General features: G+C 44.1%; 1 protein-coding gene across 15 annotated transcripts in view; it reads right to left on the reverse strand.

Moving 5' to 3' along the window:
* Positions 1-19,751, reverse strand: part of ASPH (aspartate beta-hydroxylase) — a 253,820-nt gene extending 234,069 nt beyond the window's left edge. For 14 of the 15 annotated variants that reach the window (XM_042463722.1, XM_042463718.1, XM_042463728.1 and 11 more), the window contains exon 1: positions 19,632-19,751. In XM_042463722.1, the coding sequence (XP_042319656.1) occupies positions 19,632-19,686 (55 nt within the window). In that variant the 5' untranslated portion in view covers positions 19,687-19,751. Of the gene's footprint in view, positions 1-17,627; positions 17,734-19,631 lie in introns of all 15 variants that reach the window. The other variant, XM_042463714.1, reaches the window with a different exon arrangement.
* Between the last annotated feature and the right edge of the window lie 5,971 nt (positions 19,752-25,722).

The following is a 25,722-nucleotide window of genomic DNA, read 5'->3' on the forward strand; positions in this document are numbered from 1 at the left end:
GGAACCTGAATCAGAGTAATCACCCTGCCTGGATCTAGAGGGTGAGGGGCGATCCAGGGGTCGGGGGTCAGAGCAGTCCCTAGGGGCAATGTCGTCCCCATCCCTCCTTATGCCTGACCCAATTGGTGGCTCTTGGGGGTGAGGGTCGCTGGAGCAGGAGTGGCTGGCTGAACCCCTGTCCCGAGAATGGGAGGACCAGCGCCCCTTAGGATCGCTCGAATGGCTGCCGCCATCCCGGTCCACCATGGCGCCCTGTCCCCCGCTGATAGCCGCTGCGCGGTCCCGTGACCTCATTTCCGGGTCACATGGGGCATGGCCGCCGCCCTCCCTGACCTCTGGGGTAAGATGGCCACCCCCATAGAGGTCCCCCACCCTGGCGCTCCCCTGGGCTCTCCCTTGTCTAGCAGGGCCTCTTGGGAGCCCCTGGCAGATGGGTCTGGGGGAGAGCGGGGCCAGCGAAGCACCCGCAGAACGGGGTGGCTTACCTCCTCCCCCTGCGTGGTCTCGTCCGGCGCCGGTGCAGGCTCACCCTGGGCCAACCCTGACCGGGTCGGATGGGGGGGCTCCGGCCCCAGCAGTGGGCTGTGAGGCAGCAGCCTCTGCCCGGTGCGGCCGCGCCTCCACCCCCTGGCCGGCTTCTGTGGCCGCGGTCCCTGGGCAGGCATCCGGCAAAGCCGGGGCAGGCCCTGACCGGGTGGAGGCTAGCTCGCCCTGTGCTCTGGCCTCTTCCCCGCTCGCCATGGAAGAGGGGGGGAAGGCAAGGAGGAGAAAGGCAAAAGAGAGAGGAAAGAGAGGGTTTTTTTTTTTTTTTTTTTGGAAGAGAGAAAAGAAGGAAGAAGGAGTCAAGCCAGGCAAGTCTGGGGGAGCTAATCTGGAGAAGAGAGGATAATTCCTCTTAGAAGTTTGGACAGCGTCCTACTTGGAACAACTCAGGAAGCAGACTGGGGATTGCTAGGGGTCGCTCCGCCCACGATGGTGGGGTCAGGCCCCTGGCCTTTGTTCTTTAATTTTTGTCCTGCCTACGGGAGCCTTTGCAGGCAGAGCTACCCAACATCAGGATGACCGGCACCCTTCTCTGCTGGGAAATTCCATTGTTTATGAAGATAAACTACACCAGTTATATCTGATTAACAGATGTGTAGGTCCTTCAAATCAGAGTTTCGCAATCTGTTACTGTTAAGTTCCATGTGGCCTGCAGAGTCCTGACTACTAGTCTTCACTTCCAGCTGACTAGGAATCTGCTCAATACTGGTGAATAGATCTGGTGTGTCTAGAGAGGAAATAATTATTAGTTAATGATTAAGTGAGTAAGTCCTAGAGGTACCTATGTGCACCCCAAAGCTAGGGCTTTGAGAGGGATTGTGCATGCAGTTTGGCAGAAGTGGCTTGAGAAAGCAGCCTCATTTTCAGAGATATGTTGACTGGAACCTTGCATTCCCATTCCCAGATAACAGCAGAAACAAACTGGGAACAGACATTATGGGGACTCAAGTCTTCAGAAGCTCATCTGGCTGTGCTTAGTCCTCACAGCCCTGTTAGAGAATGCAACATTCAACCTGACACCATACATTATGCAGCATTTCTTCACTTGCACCATAAAGTTCCAGATGCTGCAAATCTGGTGTAAAAATGAATAATTGGTGAAAACTGGGCACTCCACCAATTATCATGCAATACAACTGAGTACATCTGGGGCATTCTGGAGCAAAAATCAAAAATTCAATAATACTATATCTCTGATCACTGGAGGCCCTGGGGGACATACAGTACTGTGCCCATCCCTAGATTGCTTGAGGGAGGGAAGTGCCCTCTAGTGGATATTTTGGAGCATTTCAGTACAGTTCCCCCCCCCCCCCAAATATTTTACAAAAATTGTTTTTTACAGGAGGGCAGGGGACCTCAAAAGGTGGTAGAAATGCTATCCATCCACCCCCAAGTGCATTTAGGTGTATTCTAAAATAAAAATGGAGGCCTTGGGGGCAGCCCTTTGCCCACCCTTCAGTTAGGAGATTGCTTGTGGGAGAGGTCAACTAGTTAAGAAAACAATAGGGAGAAATTAAATTTAAAGCAACTGCCTGAGACAAAATGGAAATTATTAAAAAATATATTTGATGCCAACAATTACCAGTACAGAGCAGGACAGTATCTTTCACAGATGGCCAACAGACTAAGGGCCAAAATAGACTGCCCTAAAGGGTCGGCTTGATGCTGCCTCTTTGATCGCCGTATTGGGGTCGCAACAACTACATGCTGTGGCCCTGATCCAGTGTTTTTCTGGCCCAAAAAGAAACGGCAAAATGTAGCTCTTTTTTGCGACAGAAAAAACCTGCCCTTTCCACCACTGCCATGGCTTTTCGGTGCTCTAAACACTGCACTGCCGGAGCACTGAAAAGATGCCCCCTGTGTGGGCAGCACAGTGGCGTGACACCAGCTTTGGGGGTGCTGGTGGTACATGCATTGTCCATATGCCATACCCCCACACCACCAGGAAGCCAGAATATTGTGCCGGTCTGTACCAACCCTAAGATCCATGGGCGGGGGGGGGCATAAAAGACATATAGGTGATTGACTGGCACTACATAATGCCAAAATGAGCCTGGGAAATCCAAGATATTCTTTAGGACAGTGGGCCTAAATGGGAGGATATAAAATGGACCAACTGCTCTCAGAGATCTTGCTGCTTCCATTTCTTTTATATCTTGTTTCCTACCATGACTATGAATTGAATTGAAAGAGGAATGCAAAAAATAGCCCCCCCCCCCCAAGAAACAATTTACCTAACCCAGGAAGCTTCCACTTACTGTAAACCCAGTGATATGGCACACTAAAACAACAGGTGCTGAGGGCAAAAGAAACCTCAAGACTTTAGAATGAGGAGAAAGGAAAAAATGTGTTGACTGCAGGTGGCCCATAGCTCTCTCATATCTTCTTGTCTGTCTATCAGTTTCTCTCTGTGTGTGTATGTGTTTGTGTGTACGGGTGTGGCTGATTTTTCAACCTAAATAGTTCCCAAAACACCCAATCTTCTACAAAAATGTAACAGTTTTGGTACTGGGCCCTTTTCCAGACCTAAACTGAAATTGGTCAATTTAGGAGTGATTCTGCAACCTCTTTCAGTGACTTGTGGAACAGATGCTTGAACTTAGGAGACAGGGAAAAGCACTTAGGACAGAAAATCATAATGTTCTTCCAATAGCATACTTTGCATTCATTATTATTCTTAGTTCATTAATGCATGCAAGAGTCTTATTTCAAAATAGCCGTATGTGGTAAGAGTCATGTCTGATCAGATGATTAAAGAATATTTCCAAATGTAACCCTAAGGGGTAAAAGGATAAGTTGCATAAACAGCTTTTGGTTTTGGTTTTTGTCCAAATAAGTACAGTATGCTCAATCTGGTCAAAGCTCTTATTGCCCTATTTCTACTACAGCACTATAATTATTTAGCATGTCAGCAGTTTGCAAAGACAGAATTATTTATTTTAATGAGATAGGCGCAAATCATTGCTACCAGCAAAAGTGTTGTCACTGGTCAAGACCAGGACACAATATAAAGCACAGATGGTTTATCTGTATCCCCTAGGTTAAAGAAAGCAAATGCAGGCTGATTAAAACGCTTCCAGTGCATAAATGCAATAAGGGTGCAAAAGAGAGTGAAAGCATAAGGCAGACAGCACAATTGGCACACTGTAAAGATAGCAGGTTGAATGAGGAAGAAACAGCCTAAGTAGTAAGACTTGGAAGGTACTGGAGGGAGGTTAAATGTGTATATTTTGTAGAACAAAAAATTATAGCCAGGGAAAGAGGGGCAAGGGGATTTCAGGAGCAGATAAAGGCAGATTTTTAATCCCAGCCCTTCTATAGCCTTCCCTGCTTTGCTAAAATGATTAGCCATATGATGGCATGGGTCTCTTCCTGAGAATGCGATTTTCTGACCTGACAGAAAGGCAGCTTATATCTTATTTCAATTAACACTTCTTATTTAGAGCACTATTATACTGTTAGTATCACCATTTTAGAACCATATTCATTAGTATTTTTATTTAATTACGAGCACTTAAAAATAGAACCAGTCTACAATAATTGTAAGTATTATGCATGGGGAAAGCTGTCATACAGCTGCAGCAACACAGGTTGAACAGAATAATTCTGTTCTTGTCCCCAGGGCTGGAAAAATCATGTATACTTCACCATCATGTGTCTCCAGTTATGTTATACACTTACTCAGTTTTGTTCACAGCTTGAGTCTCAAACGTTAATGCTGTTGTGTATGATTTTTAAAAGATTTTCCAGCCTTGGTTTTAATTTCAAAGAAAGATTCCATGCAGTGTATCAGTCTATAAGTCTGGTTACCAAAAATAACAACAAAAATCGGTCACCACACTCTTATCACACTTTACCAGTTGATGATGTTCATCAGGAAACAATACCTTGGTACAACGAAAACATCACTGCACAAATACCCTATAATGAAGAATCCAATAAACCATTAGTTTAAGATGTGTCATATTTTATTTTTACATTTCAAAATAAGAAAATCAGATACTTTAGTATTTGTTCCTAACTGAAAAACCAATCACTGAGCTTTCCCAACATAATTTATTTATATAGGAAATAGCAAGGAAGATACAGCTATTCTCCTGTATTACATCTTCTTAAGCTAAAGCTATAGGGCAGGTTTAATGGCACACTTGTTCCAGCAGAAGAGCAAATTCCAGAAGAACTAGGAAAGCAGATGTGTCCCAAAAGTGAAACTGGAATGCTGGGGAATTCTCCAGAGCTGTTTTTGGGTGACACAGAGGGATACAGTGGGGTGAGAGCATGAAAATTTCTAAAATTCTTCCAGTGGAACAACGGATTTAGTCCATGTATAGTAAAACAACACCTGCCTTCAGCATACATAGTAAGAAATCTTGGTCTGAATCTTGTGTTAGGAAAGTATATTATGAGAACTGAGGTGGAATACATTGCAGACAGGCATGTCTGATGTACTTCACTAGTAAGACTTTAGCTTTCCTGATCATGTTACAGTGCAACAATCTAACATCCACTACCATATTTCACTTTAGAAGGCAACCAACTTTTGTAAAATTACGGCTCGTCTATAATATTTTCAGACAAATTCATCATCTGGCAGCCTGTGTAGATATTACCCATAGCAAAGCTTTACAGGCTGAGTCATAAAAACTTGAAGATAGGAGAATGTTTCTATAAAAACAGAATATTATATAATATCATACAAACAGAATATCATACGTGAGGAAGTAGACCTAGTCTAAAAAGCTTATATGACAATATTTTTCATACAGTTAGTTTCAAAGGTGCTATGTCATCCCTCTGAATATTTATATTCCAGACTTATGCAGCTATGTCTCTAGCATACAAATGTGAGAGAATGCCAAGTTCAAATTCAAGTCCAAATTATAGGTGTGCCTTCATGCAAATAAAATTTACAATATAGGATAGATTACAAAGACCTCTTATCAATTCCCACACAATAATCCCTTATTCTTGGCTGTATACTAATAACATAACATTTATTTAGCACACACCCACATGAACTGTGCCCCAAAGTAAAGTTCAATCAATTCCACCCTAATCTAATAAACTATTACAAGTCCTTGATATCTGCTGGGGTTTGGTTCCAGGAACCCCCACCCCACCCTAGGATAGCAAAACCCATGGATGTTCGCCCCATTAAATACAATGGATAGCAAAATGGTATCCCTTATATAAAATGGCAAAATGAAGGGGGGAGGTTGGAACTTACCATATAGACTCAACTATAAGTCGACCTCATGTATAAGTCAAGGGCAGGTTTTGGTACCAAAATTATGGATTTTGATTTGACTCATGAATAAGTCAAAGGTAAAACTTAGAGACTTGTAACAAAGGATATAAATGCTGAAGCTAAGGAAAACAATGCCAAAGAATTTACAAAGTTCTGGCAGGCATAACCATTTGTGCATTCAAAAAGGTCAGAAGTGGAGTTATGGTGGGCAGACTAGAAAGGGTTAGTGCTTCTTTTAGATGCTCCCTGAGATGGGCTAAGCTCTTTCCTTTTGCCACTCTAGTCAGAGAAAAAGTGGTTCTTTTTTGGCCCATGGATAAGTCGACCCAGTTTTTTGGGGTCAATTCTTTTACTAAAATTTCTAGACTTATACATGAGTATATACAGTATATATTTGGGGGTTATTTTCAAACTGAGGATGCTTCAATCCATGGATACGGAGGGCTGACTGTATATTAAAAAAAAGTAGAATAAAGGTATCTCCAGAATGTTTTGCTTCTGTATGTCTGTTTTACAGCATTTTTATAAGAGAGACCATGGAAAGCATCTGCACACTGTAGGAAGAGGTTACTGGTTGCTACTTGCTGTCTGTTCCTATTTCACCTGTGGGAATCCCTACTCTTTGAACGATTAATGCCCTTACTCAGCAGGTACTACTACCCCCTTGGCTCATCTACTTTGCCCACTTGGGATACAGAAATAGGTACAGTAGGCCCTTTGTTTACGCAGGGGATCCATTCTGGACACCTCCCTCGCATATGGGAAAAACCATGGGATGTCAAGTCCTGTTGATTTTAGTGACAGCGTGCTCTGGCGTGCATGCCATTTTGTCTCCCCCGGGCTTGCCGTCCATGTAAGCTCAAGCTCGGGCTACTACCTCCTTAGCTCACCCACCTTGCCTGCCTGTGATACAAAAAAAAGAGTGGCCCCACAATTTACAGGTTCATCACCAAGAGGGATGACATCAAAAGGGAGACCCACACTTTCTGGGTGCAATTTCAGAACTACACAGTTTGAAAGCCTGTCTCTTTACTGGACACAGGGAAATGTTTATTACCTGCTTTTAATATCTGCCTGCTTGCACAGTGTATATTGTTCAGATGTTTAAAAGCAACAGTTTTGCCTACCCAATCAAGGTAATGTATGTTCCCAAAAGAAGGGGGCAGGTGAAGAGAACCAGGGAGGAGCTATCAGAGTTTCAGAAAGAGATAAAAGGTGAGGAGGGAGTTATATATAATGGGAGGAAGAAGCATAACATGGTGTTGCTGCTAAATTCAACAACTATCCAGGATTTTATTCTGGGTGAGCACATCTACCCAACTTGTATTACAGAGAGGGTAGTTGAATGAAGCAGGGGTTAATTTCTCTTAGGGGCTGTCCACACAGCCCAAAAGGTCCATGTTCCCTCTGGCTTTGTGTTCTTCTGATAACACAGGCTAATACCCTGGGGCCAGGATTGGGCTGGATCCAGGCAGACTAGAGATGGATCGAGGGGCTCTATCCCAATCCTGGGGCAAATGGCCTTAATCTGAGTCAAACTGAACTGACTGCTCAGACAGCCCCACATGCTCCTTTCTCCAACAGGTGTTGCTACTAGTGAGTAGACCCCCCATCGCCTAATAAGAAGAGGAAACGAGGTTCCTGGCCACATGATTGCAAACAGGTAATCTGCACCAGCCTGGGAAACAATCTGGGTTAGCACCCAGGCCAGGAAAACATGGGTCAGGCCCATGCTTTCCTAGCTCATTTACTTAGCCCCTTAGTTTTATCTATCAGGTTTCTCTGTGTAGCAGCAGACAAGTCCTAGGGAGTGAGAAAGTGGAATTGCAGTGAACTGTTATTATACCATCCTCTTTCCAGATATCCTATCCCACAGTCTACCAGGCTTGAGTGTGTCTATATGAAGGTCACCAGACAGAATAGGACCTGTGTTGCTGAAACATCCATCCATTGCTGTTGATATCCTCTCACCTTGGGGTTCTGGGGGTTCTTCAAAAACCTTGCTGAAACTAACCTGTTGGGAGTACCTCAGAATTTCATGGCAGTTATGATAACAGTGAATCTGTCCCAAGTGATACGAAGACCCACTCATGCTAGTCTGCATCTTGTTTTCTGTGCTGAATGGATGACAATCTGCACATGGAAGAACTTTCTGTAATTTCATTATCATGGACAGATCACTACCTGATTGGGGTTAGACTTTCTTGAACCTCACTAAGAACCTCTGCAGGGTCAGGGCCAATTGCCTGATCCAACCAAAAGTCTGGAAAATCCAGATAGTTTCCTAACAGCTTTCAGGTATTTTCCTGTCAACTCAGTTGGTAATTCTGTTAAAAAGCCTGGTTGAGTCCTGGAATGTAAAAAATGGCCAGAACAGGGGCATGATTGTGAGGTGCAGCCAAACCAGTCGCTTGGTTTTCCAGACAGCTGGCAATGATGAAACAAGTAAGATGGAGTTAAAGCAATGTTGGCAGATGATTTGGAAGCTGTCTGATCAAACACAATCTAGAGCCTATCTGAAGGCCTAATCCCTGACAGTGTGGGCAGCAAAGAAATTATTCTTTTCTGCCACCATCACATCTGCAAGCAGCCATCCAACAGAGCTGTGTCAAGTGCACAGGTTTCTAATACATGCACACCACTCAACAGCTCATTGTGAAGAATTTGCACAGCATTTTGCAGATAAAACCAATCAGATCCATTCCAACTTGGACACTACAGTTCTGATTGTCCTATCTGCACAATGTGAGGATGTGGACAGATTCCTTGGAGAATTGAGAGCCATCCTTGCCCTTCTTGCCTTATTAAGAGGGCCAGGGGGCCAAGTGAGTGAACTCAGTGCTTCATTACAGCAAGGCAGGGTGCCAACATGCTAAAAGAAGCAGTTGAAAGAGCCTTCCTTGAATCTCTCTCTAATGAAAAACTCTAATGGCCAATGACCAATGTTCCAATTTTTGGCAAGGAATACAATATGCAGTGGCCTCACAGCTCCAGGCTTTCCTGGATGAAACAGATTTATAGATCCATTTCAGACTAGCTTTAGGCCTGTTATACAGATGTAGTTGTTTGAAGGATGGCCTTCACTGGTGACCGAACGGGGGGAGTGTATCCATGTTGGTTCTACTGGATCCTTCAGTAACTTTAAATACTATCAACAATTGTATCAAGCCTGGGATGAGACTTGAAAGCACTGCTTTATAGAAGCTCCATTTCTTCTGGAGTGATGAGCCTAAAAGATGCTGCTTTGGGATTCCTGTTTAATTCCGTGGCCACTGGCCTGTGGAATTCTTCAGGACTTGGTTGTGTCCACCATTCTATTCATGTATTCAACATTGACATGAAACTGCTGGGAAAGGTTGTCTAGAGTTTTGTATTTGGTGCCACCATTATGCTGATGACACCTATCTCTGTTTTTCCATTCTGCCAAAATCCAAGGAAGTAGTTTGGGTTTTAATCCAACAGCTAACATTGGTGATAGATATGATGAGGGTAAATAAACCAAGCTTAATCAAGACAGCACAAAGGTGTTCCTCTGATCAGTAAAAATGTAGATCAAGGAATGAGGATACAGCCTGTGTTGGACATTCCCCTCAAAGACACAAGTATATGGTTTATGTATACACCTGGACTCAGCCTTGAGCCTAGAGGCTCAGGTTTCTGCAGTGGCCAGGAGTGTTTTTGCACACAAAAACTAGTGTGCCAATTGTTTCCTAGTAAATGATATGTGCTTTTTGTTGTTGTTGTGTGCCTTCAAGTCCTTTCCAACTTATGGTGACCCTAAGGCATCTCTATCATAGGGTTTTATTGACATGATTTGTTCAGGGATTTGCCTTTGCCTTCTCTGAGACTGAAAGAGTATGACTTGCACAAGATCACTCAGTGGTTTTCCACAGTTGAGTGGGGATTCGAGCCCTGATCTCCACAGTCATAATCCAATGCTGAAACCACTACACCAGGGGTTGGCAACCTTTTTGAGTCGGGGGCCAGGTTGCTGTCCCTCAGACAACTGGGGGGGTCGAAGCTGGGGGTGGAGCTTCCACCCTCCAGGGGTGGAGCCACATGCCGGGGTAGAGCTTCCACCTTCTGGGGGCGGAGCCACATGCCAGGGTGGAGCTTCCACCCTCCAGGGACGGAGCCACACACTGGGGGTGGAGCTTCCACCGAAGCATCATCATCATCACCACCACCACTATCATTGTTACAGCAGACCTTTGTTACAGCACTTTGGAAAGTCACACTGTCTCACCTTCATAAATAATAAATATAATGAAATGAAATAAAAAGCAATAATAAAAATAATGAAATAAAAAAACAAAAATAAGTGTTATATATTTTTAAAAATTAATGGAAAAAACCCAAGGCAGACTTGATATGACTCACCTTTCCACCTCCTCCACCTTCATTGAGAGGGCATTTTGCAAAAAGAACACCCAGGGCAAGTAGTAATAATAATAATACTAATAAAGTTGCAAGCAAGGAAATTACTAAAATGCAATTGAAAATAAACTGCAGCAAGCATGCACACAGTTTCAACCCAGAAAAGCCACAAGGTGCTCAGAGGGGATTTTGCAGAAAGAACACCCAGCTAACCCCCCCCCAATGAACCAACCTCTGGCCTTGCCTGGCTGCAGCTGCTGCTCTGGCTCCCTCACTCTGTACTCCTTCCTTCTTCCTCCTCCTCCTTTCCTTGCTCTTAGGGAGGAGGAGGAGGGCGGAGGGCGAGGTGGAGCCTGCTGCAGGCCTGCTGCAGCCCCTGCAGCCCTGTTGGAGTGCTCCAGGGGCTGCACCAGGCCTCCTACATGGGCGCTGCCATTTTGTTTTTCAAAATGGCGGCTGAAATCTCGCGTGACCTTTGCCATCCTGAGGTCACGCGAGACTTCGGCCGTCATTTTGAAAAACAAAATGGCAGCCGGAGCGGCGAGAAAACGGAGAAAATCGGCGGCAATCGGCGGCAGGACTGCGCAGGGGCCGGTAGGAAGGCCTTGGCGGGCTGGATGCGGCCGGCAGGCCGCAGGTTGCCGACCCCTGCACTACACCATGGTGGCTTTACTACATCTTTCTTAGTTGCATCCTATTTGGATTACTGCAACATACTAAGGGCTACCTTTGAAGAGTGTCTAGCCGAAGTGTTAACTGAGGCTGGTTACAGGCACTACAAGTGCTCCACTGACTAGAGTTGTGCTTTCTGGTACAAGTGCTGGTTATGACTTATAAAGCCCTTTATGGCTTAAGCCCAGGCTACCTGACAAACCATAACTTCACATGTGTCTGCTTAGGCCCTAAGACTCTCGGGAGATGCTCCTCTCTCAGTTTCACCATGGTTACAGGGAAGACTCATGGGGACAGAAGTCAGGGACTTCTCAGTGTCCAGCCTAAGTTCTTCAACTCCCTTCATTCACACTTTTCTTTCAGCTCTACTACAAAAAGTATAAAAACCTAGGCATGCATTACTACCACTATAAACGCCCGAAACTGGAAAGAAGACAGCACTGCCATATATTCCTTCTTCTTCCTCGCCACACACACACACAGGGTTAACAACCTCTTCTCTTTTAAGTGTTAGCCACTACATTCCAGCAGCCATTCCCCCAACAATGACTCAATGACTCTTCAGTATACTTTTTCCCACATTATCAATTACAAAAAAAAAGCATTGCCAAACAATTCATTTATCTACATCAGGGAAGGGCAACCACACTGGGTCCGGAGGGCAATTTTCTGCCTCTACAACCCTCTCAGAGCTGCCCCCAAATGCCAGGAAACCCCAAAAATGTCCAGACATCCAATTCTGGTTTTGACAAAAAAAATGTTGCTGTTATGTTGTTTTGTTTTAAGCAGTGAGGTTGCAACCTATGGAACACCTGGGAGGGATTGGAGGCACATTGCTACAGTGGCTCTGGTCATACATCTCAGGCAGGTTCCAGATGGTGGTGCTTGGGGATAGTAACACCTCAAAAAAGGAGCTGTTATATGGCATCCCACAAAGTGCCATTCTATCCCCCAATGCTTTTTAACATTTACATGAAACATCTGGGAGAGATCATCTGGAGACATGGGGCGGGGTGTTATCAATACACTGATGACGCCCAAATAAATGCCTTCCAAAATTGCCTCAGTTAAAGACAGTGTGTCTCCTCTGAATGAATGCTTGGAGGAGGTAATGGGCTGGATGAAGACAAACAAATTGAAACTGAATCCAGACAAAACAGAGGTGCTTGCCATCAAGGGTCCTAACCTAGGAACGGAGGTGTGTCAGCAGTTCTGGATGCGACTACACTACCCCTGTGCTCACAGCTTGAGAGTGCTTCTGGATCTGTCTCTCCAAATGTCAGCCCAGGTAGATGCAATGGTCAGCTGCACCCCTTCCTAGATCTGGAGGACCTAAAGATAGTGGTGGTAAATCAAAGTTGGACTTCTGCAATGTGCATTACATTACGCTACCTTTATGCCAAGTTCAAAAATTGAGTTGGTTCATAATATGGCTGCCAGATTGGTTACAGGAACATCCAGTATTGAACAGATTACACCCATACTCAAGTCACTCCATTGGCTGCCAGTTAGTTTCCCGGCAAAGTACAAAGTGTTTGTTTTGACCTTGGTTTGGGTCCAGGTTATCTACAGGATCTCCTTCTCCCATACAATCTGCCCCAAACACTGAGGTCCTCTGGGGGGCAGTTGCTACAGCCTGCAAGAACCCCTCTCATCGGCCGCCCCAAGACTATGGAATAAACAGCCGGAAGAGATCCGACAGCTAAACCAGCTGTCAGAATATAAAACACATTTTAAACATGAATTTTATATTTAATTATTGTTCTACGTATTGTAATATAAATATTGCATAGAGATACAGCTTAATATGTGTATTTTATGTAATGATTATGTTTTAACTGTGCTGTAACCCGCTTCAAGTTATGAGGAGAGGTAGATAAGAAATAAGTAAAGGTGAATGGTCATTTCTGGAGGCTTTCAAAATATTTGCCCATTTCTTTGGCCATTAAAGGGGCAGTTCAGAGAATGTGGTGTTCAGCGCCACAAAAACAGCTTTGCCTATCTCAATCTACATCCTGTTGTTAATTCAACTAGGATAATATATTGTCCTTTGTCAATCAATTTGCAAAACCCTGAAGTCCTCTGACCTATTAAACACACAGTGCATTACCAACAGCAAATTAGAACACAGAGGAAGGAAATTACAGGAAGGCTGAAGAAGAGACAGGCAAAGTACACATCATCCTGAATGGCTTGTTTGCCATCAAATCCTGCAAGACCTGACTCATACTATTCTTCATGTTAGAATAAATATATGTTAAGACTACCAATTGTACACATACTTAGAAATAAATTCAATTCAACTCAGCTGAATTTACTTTGAAGCAAGCAAAGATATGACAAGACTGACATTTTAAGTGATTTCACTTGGAAACAAGTGGCACTGAAACCTTTGGGACTCACTAAGCCTGAGGCTGAAGTTTCCCCAAAGCTGAAAATACATTCTCTTTTATGTAAAAGCTGAATAGGGAAGAAAGCTGATAGGGGAAAAAAACTCAAATGATTCAAAAAGTGGTTCTATAGAAAAGCTCTATAGACAAGGGCACTGCCATTGCTACGTCACCACCGCGCCGCCTCTAAACGTGACGTACTCGTGCCGCGCGAGAGCACCTGGGGCGCTCTTTCGGTGGCACAGGAAGGAGCGCCATTTCGGAGCTCCTTCCAGGATTTGCGTCGCTGGCGCTGCCTCTACACGGCTGCGCCAGCAATGCAAATGAGAAAGGGGCCGAGTGGCCCCTTTCTCTTGGTCCCCGCCGCCATTGGGTGTCCTTGGGGCATGAAGCCCCAAGGACACCCCTTTCCAGGCCGCAGGAAAGTGGCCTTTTGCCACTTCCCCGCAGCCTGGAAAGCGGCGGATCGGGGCCTCAGAGGCTGCTGCTGTGGCAGCTGAGGCCCTGATCCAGCGGAGAAAGGGCCAGTTACAGGCCGCCCCAAACGGGTGGTCTGTAACGTGCCATAGGCTCTGTCATGCCTCCAGAGCATCTTTGATGCTCTTGAGACATATATTTAGTTGAGATTATATTAGACTTTCTATGTATTAGTTTAGGAGGGGAAATAGAGTTCTACAGCTTTAAGAAAGACAAGGATTGTGGGAAATCCCAAGGTCTTATACTGTCTCCCTCCAGCAAGTTTCAGTTGTGTAGTAAGGCGTGTTACAGACCGCCGAAAAGCAGCAGCCTGCACCCGCCCCTTTCCCCGCCAGATCGGGGCCTCAGTAGTCAGAGCGGCAGCCGCTGAGGCCCCGATCCGCCGCTTTCCAGGCCGCGGGGAAGTGGCAAAAGGCCACTTCCACGAGGCCTGGAAAGGGGTGCTTCAAGCCCCAAGGACACCCCGTGGCAGCGGGGAGGAGGAGAAAGGGGCCATCTAAAGGCTGCACCAGCGACGCAAGACCAGGAAGGAGCTCTGTTTTGGAGCTCCTTCCTCTGCCGACGAAAGGGTGCACTAAGCGCCCTCGTGCGGCGGGACAGCATCACATCCGCGCCGCCTCGTTTGGAGGCGGTGCGTTCATGACGCTATCATGGCGGCCCCCATGTAGATGGGGCGCCGCCATCTTGCATGTCCTCAGGACGTATTAGGCTTGAGGGCATCAAGAAGTGATGCCCCTTTTTAAAACCTGAGGACGTCCCTTATGGTGGTCTGTAATGTGCCTAAGAGTTCAGCCAAGTCAGACCTGGAGAGAGTATTTTCCTTTGACAAAGATAAGTCCACAGAAAAGGAAAGATAAGTCCACAGAAGAAGAAAGATAAAGTCCACAAAAGAAAGATAAAACCCACCAAGAAGGAAGAGCAAGGTATTTAAGAAGGACTATTTTCCTTTGCTTCAGCCTTTACATCCTTTGTTAAATGATGCTAAGTTTTACCCCGACTTATCCACGGGTCATATGAAAATCTATGATTTTGGTTCCAAAACCTGCCCTCGATTTATAGATGAGGTCAACTTATAGTTGAGTATATACGGTACACTGAATCTATCACACAATGGACTTATGAGACAATATGACTTACTGGAAAAGACAATAATGATCAGTAAAGTCCAAAGCAGTAGGAAAAGAGAAAGCCTGTATTATAGGTGGATTGATTTAATCAAGGAAGCCATGGCCCTGAGTCTGCAAGACCTGAACAGAGCTGTTAACAACAGGTCTCTTTCAGGCCTTTCCTTTATAAGGTAACTGTATATCAAAGGTGACTTTATAGCATATAACACCAACAAAGTTGCCAAGCAGCTTTTCAAACATTAGATCAAAATCTCTGAAAGTGAATACAACTACAGTACTTATGCATCTGATCTCATATAAACCCTTATTATTGAGAAAGCTCTCCATTACTGTGTCCCTTCTGTAATTTCTACAGGAACATATGTTTCCTGCTGCTAAAATGCCAGTGAAGAGGAAAAGGGGGAGTGGGCTGATTCACATATAAGCTGCAGATGTAAACCATCTTGGCCTGTCTCGTTCTCTTTTTGTGGGCAGTTGACACGTAAACACTTTGGAAGAGATGTATGAGACACCAAACAGAGCAAAAATACCTTACTGGCAAGCCAATGGATATATATCTTGCTGGACTGTCAAGAGATATTTTACACTTACATATGAATCCTGATACCTCCAAGTAAGACTTTTTTTAATGTCTGATTATTATTATTATTATTATTCCTTTTGGATAGATCCTTACCCCTGCACCTGGTCAAAGAAGTATGCCAATGCCCTCCCTGCAACCTCCAAATTATACTACTGTGAAGCCAGTCATTTACCAATTCCTAGAAATTTTGTTCCACAATCATTTCTCCTCATTCGATGATGTACAAATATATATTCTTCTACCTATTACCACATTAGGCCTCAGCCACATTGTTTTGCACAATTCTTAACAAAACCCTTACCTCTAACAAGAAATAAAACAGAACAGTAGATGAAACAAACAAAAAACCTCAGAACCAGCAATCGTCTTTTTTGAGATAGATCATCTCAGAGAACAACTCCCCGGGGTAAGCATCTTAACAAAGTTCATTGTCTGAAACTGGTATTATAACCTGCATGTCAAATTACCTAAAATCAATAGAACTTCCAAGTTAACATTTTAATGATTGAGTTGCACCAGACAATTGTTGGAGCCAAAACTTTACTGTGAGTTTATGGAAGAATATTTTTAGAAGTGCTTGTTCCATAGCAGAAATGGTATTTACAATGTTTTAACATAGTCTTCTTCACTGTGCCCTGTTTCATGTGGGTGGACACACATTTTAAAAAGCAAACACTTGTCAGCAGTCCACTTTAAAATAGATGATCTACATAGGATGTTCCCTGGTGATACATATTTGGTAAAAAAAACAATATTGTCTATTTTTGTAAATACATGATACAATTCTGAAACAAAATTGTAATCACTCGAAGAATCTAATATGCAAAATTTTGAAAAACTGAGACACTTTTCATTCAAGTACCTAAAATACAGAATAAAATCAGAATTAGATCTGGATTAGATATAAGTAGTTGTGGGGCAAACATTAATGGTAAACCATGTTTACTAAGAACAAACCTAGTGATCCCATGGTTTCATACACTGCTCTCTCCTTCAGCACATCCATAAGAAAATCAGAAGACCCATTCTTCTTTTAGATTAATCACAGTTTACTACATCATGAAAACTGAAAGATTTTGGCTAATTTTAACTATGGCTAAGAAAAGAAAGCCACTTTCATACGTACTCAGCTGACTGAATAAGTGCAACACAATAATCTATAGCTTAACATAAATTTAACTTTTTGTGGCCATGTAAGGGCAGGAGCAGGTGAGGTTTACTCTCAAAAATTTACAGCGCCTTATAAATAAAGGTTAATAATAATAATAATAATAATAATAATAATAATAATAGCACTAATCTAAAGGTTACGGCAGCCTTTCCCTACCTGATGCCCTCTAGGTATATCGAACTTGAATTCCTCCTGGCCAAACTTGCTGGGGGTTGATTGAAGCTGTAGTCCAACACATCTGAAGGGCATCAGGATAGGGAAAGCAGGTTTATCGCTTCAACTGTATCAACTTACATTTGGGCTTACTGTATATACTCATATATACGTCTAGAAATTTTAGTCAAAAATTTGACCCCAAAATCCTGAGTCAACTGATCCACAGGTCAACGTACATACTTTCCTCTTACAAAAAGTGGAACCATCCCGAAAAATAAGAGTGTAATCTGTTCCGGAAGCAGTTATTCCCATCCACCCCAATTTCTCATCCATCCAGCCTTTAGTATGAGTACAAGCAGTTATGCCCGCAGGAATTTTGTTTGATTTGTTTTCTTTTGCTTCATCATTTAGATCAGAGGTCCCCAAATTGTGCCTTTTAAGGGATTTTGGACTTCACCTCCCAGAATCCCAGACTACTGGCCAACATGGCTGGGGCTTCTGGGAGTTGAAGTCCAAAATCATGTAAAGGGCACAGTTTGGGAACCATTGCTTTAGATCCTTGGTTACATGCCCCTAGATACCCCTGACTTATCCAAGGATCACATCAAAATCCATAATATTGGCCCCAAAATCAGCCCTCAACCATTACATGACTTGCAGCCAAGTATTTACAGTAATTTAGATATCCACATAGAATAATCCTCCAGAAAAGTTAGCATTTGCTTGTCCTCAAGTGTCCCTGAGACAACCACAACCAGGCTGCATACAGGACAGACCTGGGTTCTCTGTAAAGCACTAACAATTGAACTAAAACCAGCAGGGGAAGGTGAATGAGGAATAGAAATAATAAGTGAGAACTCAAAACATGTTACTTAATACTTACTCAACAGCTGATATGTATCCATTCTTTCATAACATGCAAGTCAACATCAAAAGATGAACACACTTTGGCAAAGTAACCCTTTGGCAACAGACTGCCCCACAAAACTCTGCAGTAAAAAAGAAAATAGGAGGGATGGAGGGGAAGAAAAAAAGAAATGTGGCAGCACCTTTAATACTAACTGCTTTTTATTTTAGCATGAGCATTTAGCATTATATTTTGTGGATATAAACCCACTTCCTCAGATGCAGTAGTGAGATATAAACCCACGTCTGAAGAAGTGGACTTATGTCCACGAAAGCCATGCAAAAACAATAATCAGTTCGTCTTAATGGTGCTACCGCATTTCTTCCCCCCCCCCCCTCCCTCCCTGCCTCCTTTTTATCCTGCAAGAGGGCTACCTCTTTGAATCTTGCAGTGTTGTAAGTGCACAGAGGATTGCCAAATCACCGTGGGCCCTCTCCACAACTTTTCATGCCAGGATGCCATTATATACAACCACGGGGCTGGCTCCGCACCCTTTCGCCTCTAGCCTTAATCTCCCAGCAAAGAGGCGTGACCCCTGTGTGTACACAGTGGGAGGAAGAAGAAGTGAAGCAAAGCTCCTCTTGGCTGGTTTGGGGCATGTGTGTGTTGTGTGTACTCAAGGAGGAGGAGGCAAGAGCCAAAAAGGGATTATCACAGAGTGGAGGTGAAGGAGGACCTGCAGGGCAGGCAACAACCATGGCTTCCATTTTGCCTCCTAGGGATGGGCTTTAGGGTGCCAGTCTCAAAAAGTGAGGCAGAGGATGCCCAAGCTCCCCCTTCCACAGGTGGATGTCCGCCTTTTCCAGGGCATGTCCTACCTTTCAACCTCTGTCCAGGAGGAGTTCCAAAACATCCTCCATTTTGAGTCTGACTGAATTCCGAAACCCACCACAGAAATAATCCAGTTTGAGACCGCTTTAACTGCCCTGGCTCAGTGCCAGGGAATCCTGGCAGTTGTAGTTTATTGTGGCACCAGAGCTCTCTCTGACAGAGAAGGGTCAGTGTCTCAGAACTACAGTTCCCAGAATTCCCTAGCATTGAGCCAGGGCAGTTAAAGTGGTTTCAAACTGGATTATTTCTGCAGTGTGTTTTGGACCTAAGAAGCATGGATTTATGAGTGTCTTTTAGCTTTTATTAGGCCGTGTCCTACATTGTACAGTGCCTTGTCCTCCTTTTGTGGTAAGGGCAAGGTGACCAGATGTCTTCATTTCCCAGGACATGCCCTACATTTCGGCCTTCTGTTCAGAAGCAATTCCAACATGTCCTCCATTTTGAGCAGGACTAAACAGCATAAATTTGCATTTCTATGCGTGTTTCTACTTTTATTTGGTCAGGTCCTCCATCTTCCTTGAATGTGCTACATTTCAACCTCCTCTCCAGGAGGAATTCCAAAATGTCCTCCATTTTGAGCAGAGCTAAGCAGCATGGATTTATATTAATATGAGTGTGTGATTCTTAGTTTTTATTTGGCCGTGTCCTCCAATTGTCTCAAACGTCCTCCCTTTCCAACCTCCTGTCCAGGAGGAATTCCAGAACACCCTCCATTTTGAGCATGAATTCACACTTCTATGGGTATTTTGTAGCTTTCAGTTGGTCATGTCCTCCATTTTGAGCATGCATTTGCACTTGTATATGAGTGGCTTTACCTTTCAGTTGGTCATGTCCTCCATGAATGTTTCTACTATTTAGTTGGTCATGTCCTCCATTTTTCCTCAAGTGCCCTACATTCCAACCTAGTGTCCAGCAGAGATTGCAGCACGTCCTCCATTTTGAGCATGAACGTACACTTCTGCGAGTGGCTTTAGCTTTCAGTTGTTCGCGTCCTCCATTCTGAGCATGGCTTTGCACTTCTATGAGTGTTTTTACCTTTGATTTGGCCGTGTCCTCCATTTCCCCCTCCATTGTCCTCCTTTGCGGCGAGGGTCCCCCTGTGGTCCCCATCCCAGCCACCCTCCATGCCTGGGGCCCGCTGCTACTGACCTCTCCTGGCTCCAGGGCCGGGGCTGCTGCTTTTGGGGCTCTTGCGAGGGGCCATGATGTCGCCTCCTGTCAGGTCGCGCAGCCAGAGACTCGGAACGCAAAGAGGAGGAGAGGCGGGGCGGGGCGGGGCGCGCTCGCGACGGCGAAGGGGGCGTGGCCGGCGCGAGGGCCGCCCAATGGGAAGCGGCTCCTCCCCGGCGCGCGCTCACCACCCCCCTCCCACCACCACGACGCCAACGGCTTTTGGAAAGGGGCGGGGCTACAGCCGGCCAATCGGAGAAAGAGTCTAAGTGGCTAGAATCTTATTGGTCGAGGGCGCGCGAAAGGGAACGCCCTTCCGACGACGTTTCTCTTCTAGGTCTCTATGTAGTATATATGTATGTGTGCGAGAGGGTCTTCTTCTTGGGTTGGAACGTGGCAGTGCTTGAAGGAGGCGGGGCCGTTGGGGGAGCGTGACGTAGAGAGTGACGTGAGAGTGACGTAGAGCGCGCTTGAAAGAAGGCTTCCCTCAAGTTGAATGGAAGTGAATCCTTCATCGTCAACGTCATTCATCTTCCTCCCGCCTTTTCATTCATCACCACAGGGGCAGACAGTGCCCTCCATTTCAGCCTCCTCTCCATGTTGAGCAGGACTATAGTGACCAGAGGCCCTCCTTTTTTTTCAGGACAAGTCCTCCATTTCAACCTCTTCTCCAAGAGGCATTGCAAAATGCCCTCCATTTTGAGCATGGCTGAAGTGACTAGAGGCCCTCCTGTTTTTCCAGGACATGTCCTCCATTTCAGCCCTCTGAAATGTCCTTCATTTTAAGCATGACCAGGGTAACCAGAATCCCACCTTTTCCAGGACAAGTCCTCCATTTCGACCTCTTCTCCGGGAGACATTGCAAAATGTCCTCCATTTTGAGCATGGCCGAGGTGATTAGACATCCTCCTGTTTTTCCAGGACATGTCTTTACATTTCAGCCTCTTCTCCAGGAGGAATTCCCAAATGTCCTCCATGTTGAGCAGGACCAGGAATCATGAATTTATATTTGTGTGGGTGTTTTTAGCTATTATTTGGTGGCGTTCTACATTTTCCCCCAGCGTCCTATATCTGTGGTGCCTTGTCCCTTTTTGCGGTGAGGACGGGGTGAACAGAGGACCTCCTTCTCCAAGACACGTCTTTCATTGAAGGCTTCTGCCCAGGAGGCATTCTGAAACCACCTCCATTTTAAGCAGGAGAATCCTGAAAGTAAAAAGCAGCTGATTTTGTCCGCTTTCCATGTGGGTTAACATCGGATTCATGCTCAACGCCCCCAACACTGTATGAAAACGATCCCACTTTTGCGGGATTTGTCCACTTTCTGCGCACATTAATGCCTGACGTCGTGTGAAAACAATCCCGCTTTTTCAGGATTTTCCCATTTTAAATCCTGTTTCTGCACAAGATAAACTCCGTGTGATAAACTCCTTAGTAATTGCTCCAGATATCAGATGTATTCCACTAGTAATATGGTATCATCCACATATCTAAAACTGTTGATGTTCCTACCTCCTGTCTTCACTCCTCTTCCTTCTGCATCTAATCCTGCTTTTCTTATAACTTTTTCTTCATACAGGTTGAACATACAGGATGATAGAAGGCAGCCTTTCCTGACCACCACAACCTGCCAATTGGAAACCCTTCTGTTTCTCCATATTTTGTTCTAAGAGTAGCCTCTTGTCCTAGGTACAGATTTTTCATCCGGTCTATCAGATGTATTGGCACTCCTGTGACCTTAAGAGCCTATGCTGCCACATAGAGAGAAAGCAGGAGCGTTTGCTCAGCGCTCTTTGGAATGTCCTTTGGGCTGTGTATGCAGCGGGAGGAATTCCTGTTGAAGGAAGAGTGAGCCAACAAAAGCTGCTCCATAGAGGAAGAAAAGCCACTGCCTCCTTACTTGCTTTGATTCACTGAAGGGTTTGAAGACTAGGCAGTTTGGACCCAGTCCTTAGCATCTTGTCATTCAAGGAAGAATGCAGGTAAGGGAGAGAGGGGATGGAGTGCATGCCAGCCATGCATTGTGCAGAGGCAGATGACAAGAGAAGGGAGCAGGAAGAGACATTTGCTTATGCCTGCTTTCTAGGCCTTACTGTTGTGTTATCTAGAGCAGGTAAGAGGAAAAAAAGTTCTGTTCATCTCTATAGGATTTGGTTTTGAGTACACTAAAGGTGCCACATCCCATCTGATCTTGGAAGCAAAACAGGATTAGCCCTGAATAGTACTTGGATGGGGAGCCGCCAATGGTTACTAGGTGCTGTAGGCTATATTTCAGAAGAATCTCAGAGACAGTATTATTGTTTAAGAAAACCCTCTAAAATTCATTGGGACACCATAATTGGCAGCCAAATTGAAGGTGTGCGCACACACACCACTAAAAATTCAGATTTTCTTTCGTGCTTGAATTTACCATGCCGGCTCTGTGGGATGTTCCTAGTCAAGATAAAACTTTGAGAGCCAGCATGGTGTACTCAAGTAAGCTTTGGACTGTAAGACCAGGATTCAAATCCTCACTCAGTCATGCAAACCTAATGGGTAACCTTGAGCAAGTCACATTCGGTCAGCCTTGGAGGAAGACAAAAGCAAACTCTCTGAACAAATATTGTCAAGAAAATCCTGCGATAAGTTCACCTTAGGTCATCATAAGTAAGAAATGACTTGAAACAATAACAAATACCTACAGTATTGCATTGTAGGTCTGTTCATTTGCAAGGGGATGCACATTACTTTTTTCTTATGTTTTCTTCAAAATCTTTTAACAAGGCTAACTATGGAATTTGTCTCATTAATGTATTAGTAATGCAACTGATTAAACAGATGGAAACAATATAGAGTTGCCATATACCAGTCTTTCATATTTGAACATTTTGCAAATTATTATAATTATGCATACCGATTGTGCAAATTCTACACATTAATCATTGCACTTTTCCCACCATTATGTTTCAACCTCAGTACCAGTACCAAGCTAAGGGCTCTTTTTTCTTCTTCTTTTTCCTCCTAGTTGGTATGAAGAGAAGGAGACCTCCAAGCAGCTCCAGAAAATAAAGTAACTCCCTTTGCTCTCTCAAGGTTGTTTGGAAGTGAAGTTCCAACATGCTGCCAAGATATAGGAACTATCCCATGGCATACTAAGTCAATTTATCTCTATCCGACTTACAGCTTAATTCGGGCGGCATCCTAATGTTATCAGGAGATCTTTGCTGCCTGAATATATCCCGGGTGCATCCCAAATTCCAGGAGTGCTCACCGCAATTCTTTTCAGATCCAGGAGTTTTCTGGCTTAAGAAAATGGCCACCGGAGCATTCCTGGAAGCTAGCATGGACCCAGGCTGTATTCAGACTGCAAATTCAGCAGCAAAAACCTGATAACATCAGGATGCCACCCGAATTAAGTTTTAAACCAGGTAGAGGTAAATCAGTTTAGTAAACCATGGGATAAGCTCTATAGGCTCAAACTACTGGCTCAATCAGCACACCTCACAAGGCCATTTCTGTTCACTTCCTTTTCTGCCTTCTGGGCTTGCAAGGAATTGGAGGGAGAGAGTGGAAAAATAAGGTGATAATGCTATATCTGTGCTGTAATAACCAGAGCCTGCAGGGCAGGGTGAGGCTCCCATCAGCGCTAGACCTTGCCAGATTTTTGTTTCATCATCACTGCCAGATTTTAACCAAGTCATCAGCCTGCAACTAAGGAAAAACCTGGGATTTACTGCTTCAACTGGCTCGGTCTCTTCAATCCGGGATTTTCCAGGTTTTCCGGGACAAATGGCAAACCTAGAACAATATCATTTGCTATTCTTAGGCTCTTGTATTTGGAGCCTAACATTTGTACTCAGAGTTAAGTCAAACTGTGATCAGTGGTGATTACTCTTCAGCTTACAGAGGATTACAGCCTTGTTTGATAAATTGAGTATCCTTCCAAATCAAATGGCCCCATCCTGTGTTTTTTTTACAGACATAGCAGAATCATAGCTTTCAAAACCAATCTGCCTGACGTAGCACCAACTGTTTTTCACTGAGGCATGAAATTCACTACGTGACTTTAAGCCAGTCACTCTCAACCTGACATAGCTCACAATCTTGTAAGCCATCTTGAGATCATTTGAGGAAAAGCAGGATATAAGTGTAATGGATAAATAAATATATGTTGTCTTGGAAGCTAAGCAGGGTCAGCCCTGGCTAGTACTTGGATGGGAGACTATCAACAAACACCAGGTACTGTAGACTATATTTCAGTGGAAGGAACTGGCAAAACCACCTCTGAGATTTCTTTGCCTAAGAAACCCATATAAAATTCATGGAATCACCATAAGTCAACAGGTGACTTGAAGGACCATACACATTTTCTAAAGAAGGGTTAGAAGATTGGAAATAGTTAAGAAAGGCTCCCACTTGTGAGAAAGAAATGAGATTATGTTAACAGAGCTTTTTCCTCTGTAAATAATGTACAGAGTGCAGGTCAAGCCAGTAAAAGACTGCCACTAAGTCTTGTTTAATGGGTTCAAATGAATGAATGATATGAATAATATTAATTAGTGTCATGATCTGGCTTCATATGAGGTGGTGTCCTAGGTAATACTGCTTATGAATAATTAAGATCACCAGTTTGGTTGGTAACTCAACAAGGTTTTCATCATCACCTGTTCTAAAGTTTTCCCACAAGCAGTGAGGTGTGTAACATTTATCCAGGTTGTCATATGCCCAGCAATCCATCTCTTGTCTATACATCATACTTGTCAGGGCACACAGAATTAAAGCACAATTGCCCAACACGATATATTGTATAGGTGTGTGTGCACCCAAGACAAGATTTAGTTCAGATCGCGGTTCGGCCCATATGAAAGTACAGTAGTTGATTAAACAGTGTTGTACAGTGTAACCTTGCCTTTTGGGAAGCAAAGAATGCAACCCAAATAGAGGCACTAATGGGAGGAATACTTAAGGGGAGAAGGGATTTGCTTGCTGTCCTGCAATTTTTCTGGAGAGGGAGATTCTCTTTGAACCACTTTCAGAAATCTTACATTAAGACAAATCCTAGAGCAGCTCGTTGCAATTCTGGATTTGGGTGTCTGCTGCAACAGATGCCTGCCATTACAAAATTACTCATTTAAAGATCAAATAATTTGCTTGCTTTGTTGGCCCAACATGATGAAAAATACAGTGCAAGACATACAGAGCGCCCGTGTCATACATGGCTTTCAGCACATGCTGAAAGCCGGACAGGGAGAAATGGTGGCGCATCCCATAGGGAACAATGGGGCATAGGCCGCCGCACCACCGTATGCACAAGCCCCATTAATTTAAATGGGGCTCGTGCATAGTCAGAATTTGCTTTACGCAGGAGAGTCCGGAACGGATCCCCACGTAAGTAAGAGCGCACTGTACAATTCTTTTTCATCTAAATTAGTTACTTCTTTGACATCTTGATAGGAAAAAGTTAATGTTATTATAGGAGGGATGAAGAAATTGTGGCTTTCCTCATGTTGTTGGCCTTGAAGATCCATCATCCCTAGCCAGTATCTTGAGAAGCGCAGTTTCTCCACTTCTGGTTTCTTTCCTGACATGAGAGAGATGATGTAAACTTTTGCCCATACTATGGTCCTGATCAGGTCTCCCTATGGCTGCTATTTGTTCCAGGAGAAAAGCCACTGGTATTAAAGGCAGTTCTTTTCCTGGTGCAAACAGCAGGTGCAGAGAGTTTTGGGTCAGGATCATTGAGAAGAATTATGCACTTGATCTGTATTAAACAGACACACATACTGTGGCTGTTATTTAGTAAACAAAAATTAAATACACAAGACCCAATCATGTGGTTAATGGAACTGTACATTTAACCTATAGAAGTAATGAAACTCATTTTAAGGAGGTTTATATATCGTATTGCACCTTGGGTATCTGTAACCATGATTGAGGTGCATTACAAGTCATTGTGTTTATGCTGAAATAACTTCATTATAATGGAGTCAAGTCTGATCTTGTAGGTTTTATATTACAAAACAATATTGCAGTCTTAAAGGAACTTTTATACAAACAAAGCCATGTTTGTTTAATGAGGATGTACAGTATACAT

This window comes from Sceloporus undulatus, chromosome 4, assembly GCF_019175285.1.
Source record: "Sceloporus undulatus isolate JIND9_A2432 ecotype Alabama chromosome 4, SceUnd_v1.1, whole genome shotgun sequence".
Lineage (NCBI taxonomy): Eukaryota > Metazoa > Chordata > Lepidosauria > Squamata > Phrynosomatidae > Sceloporus > Sceloporus undulatus.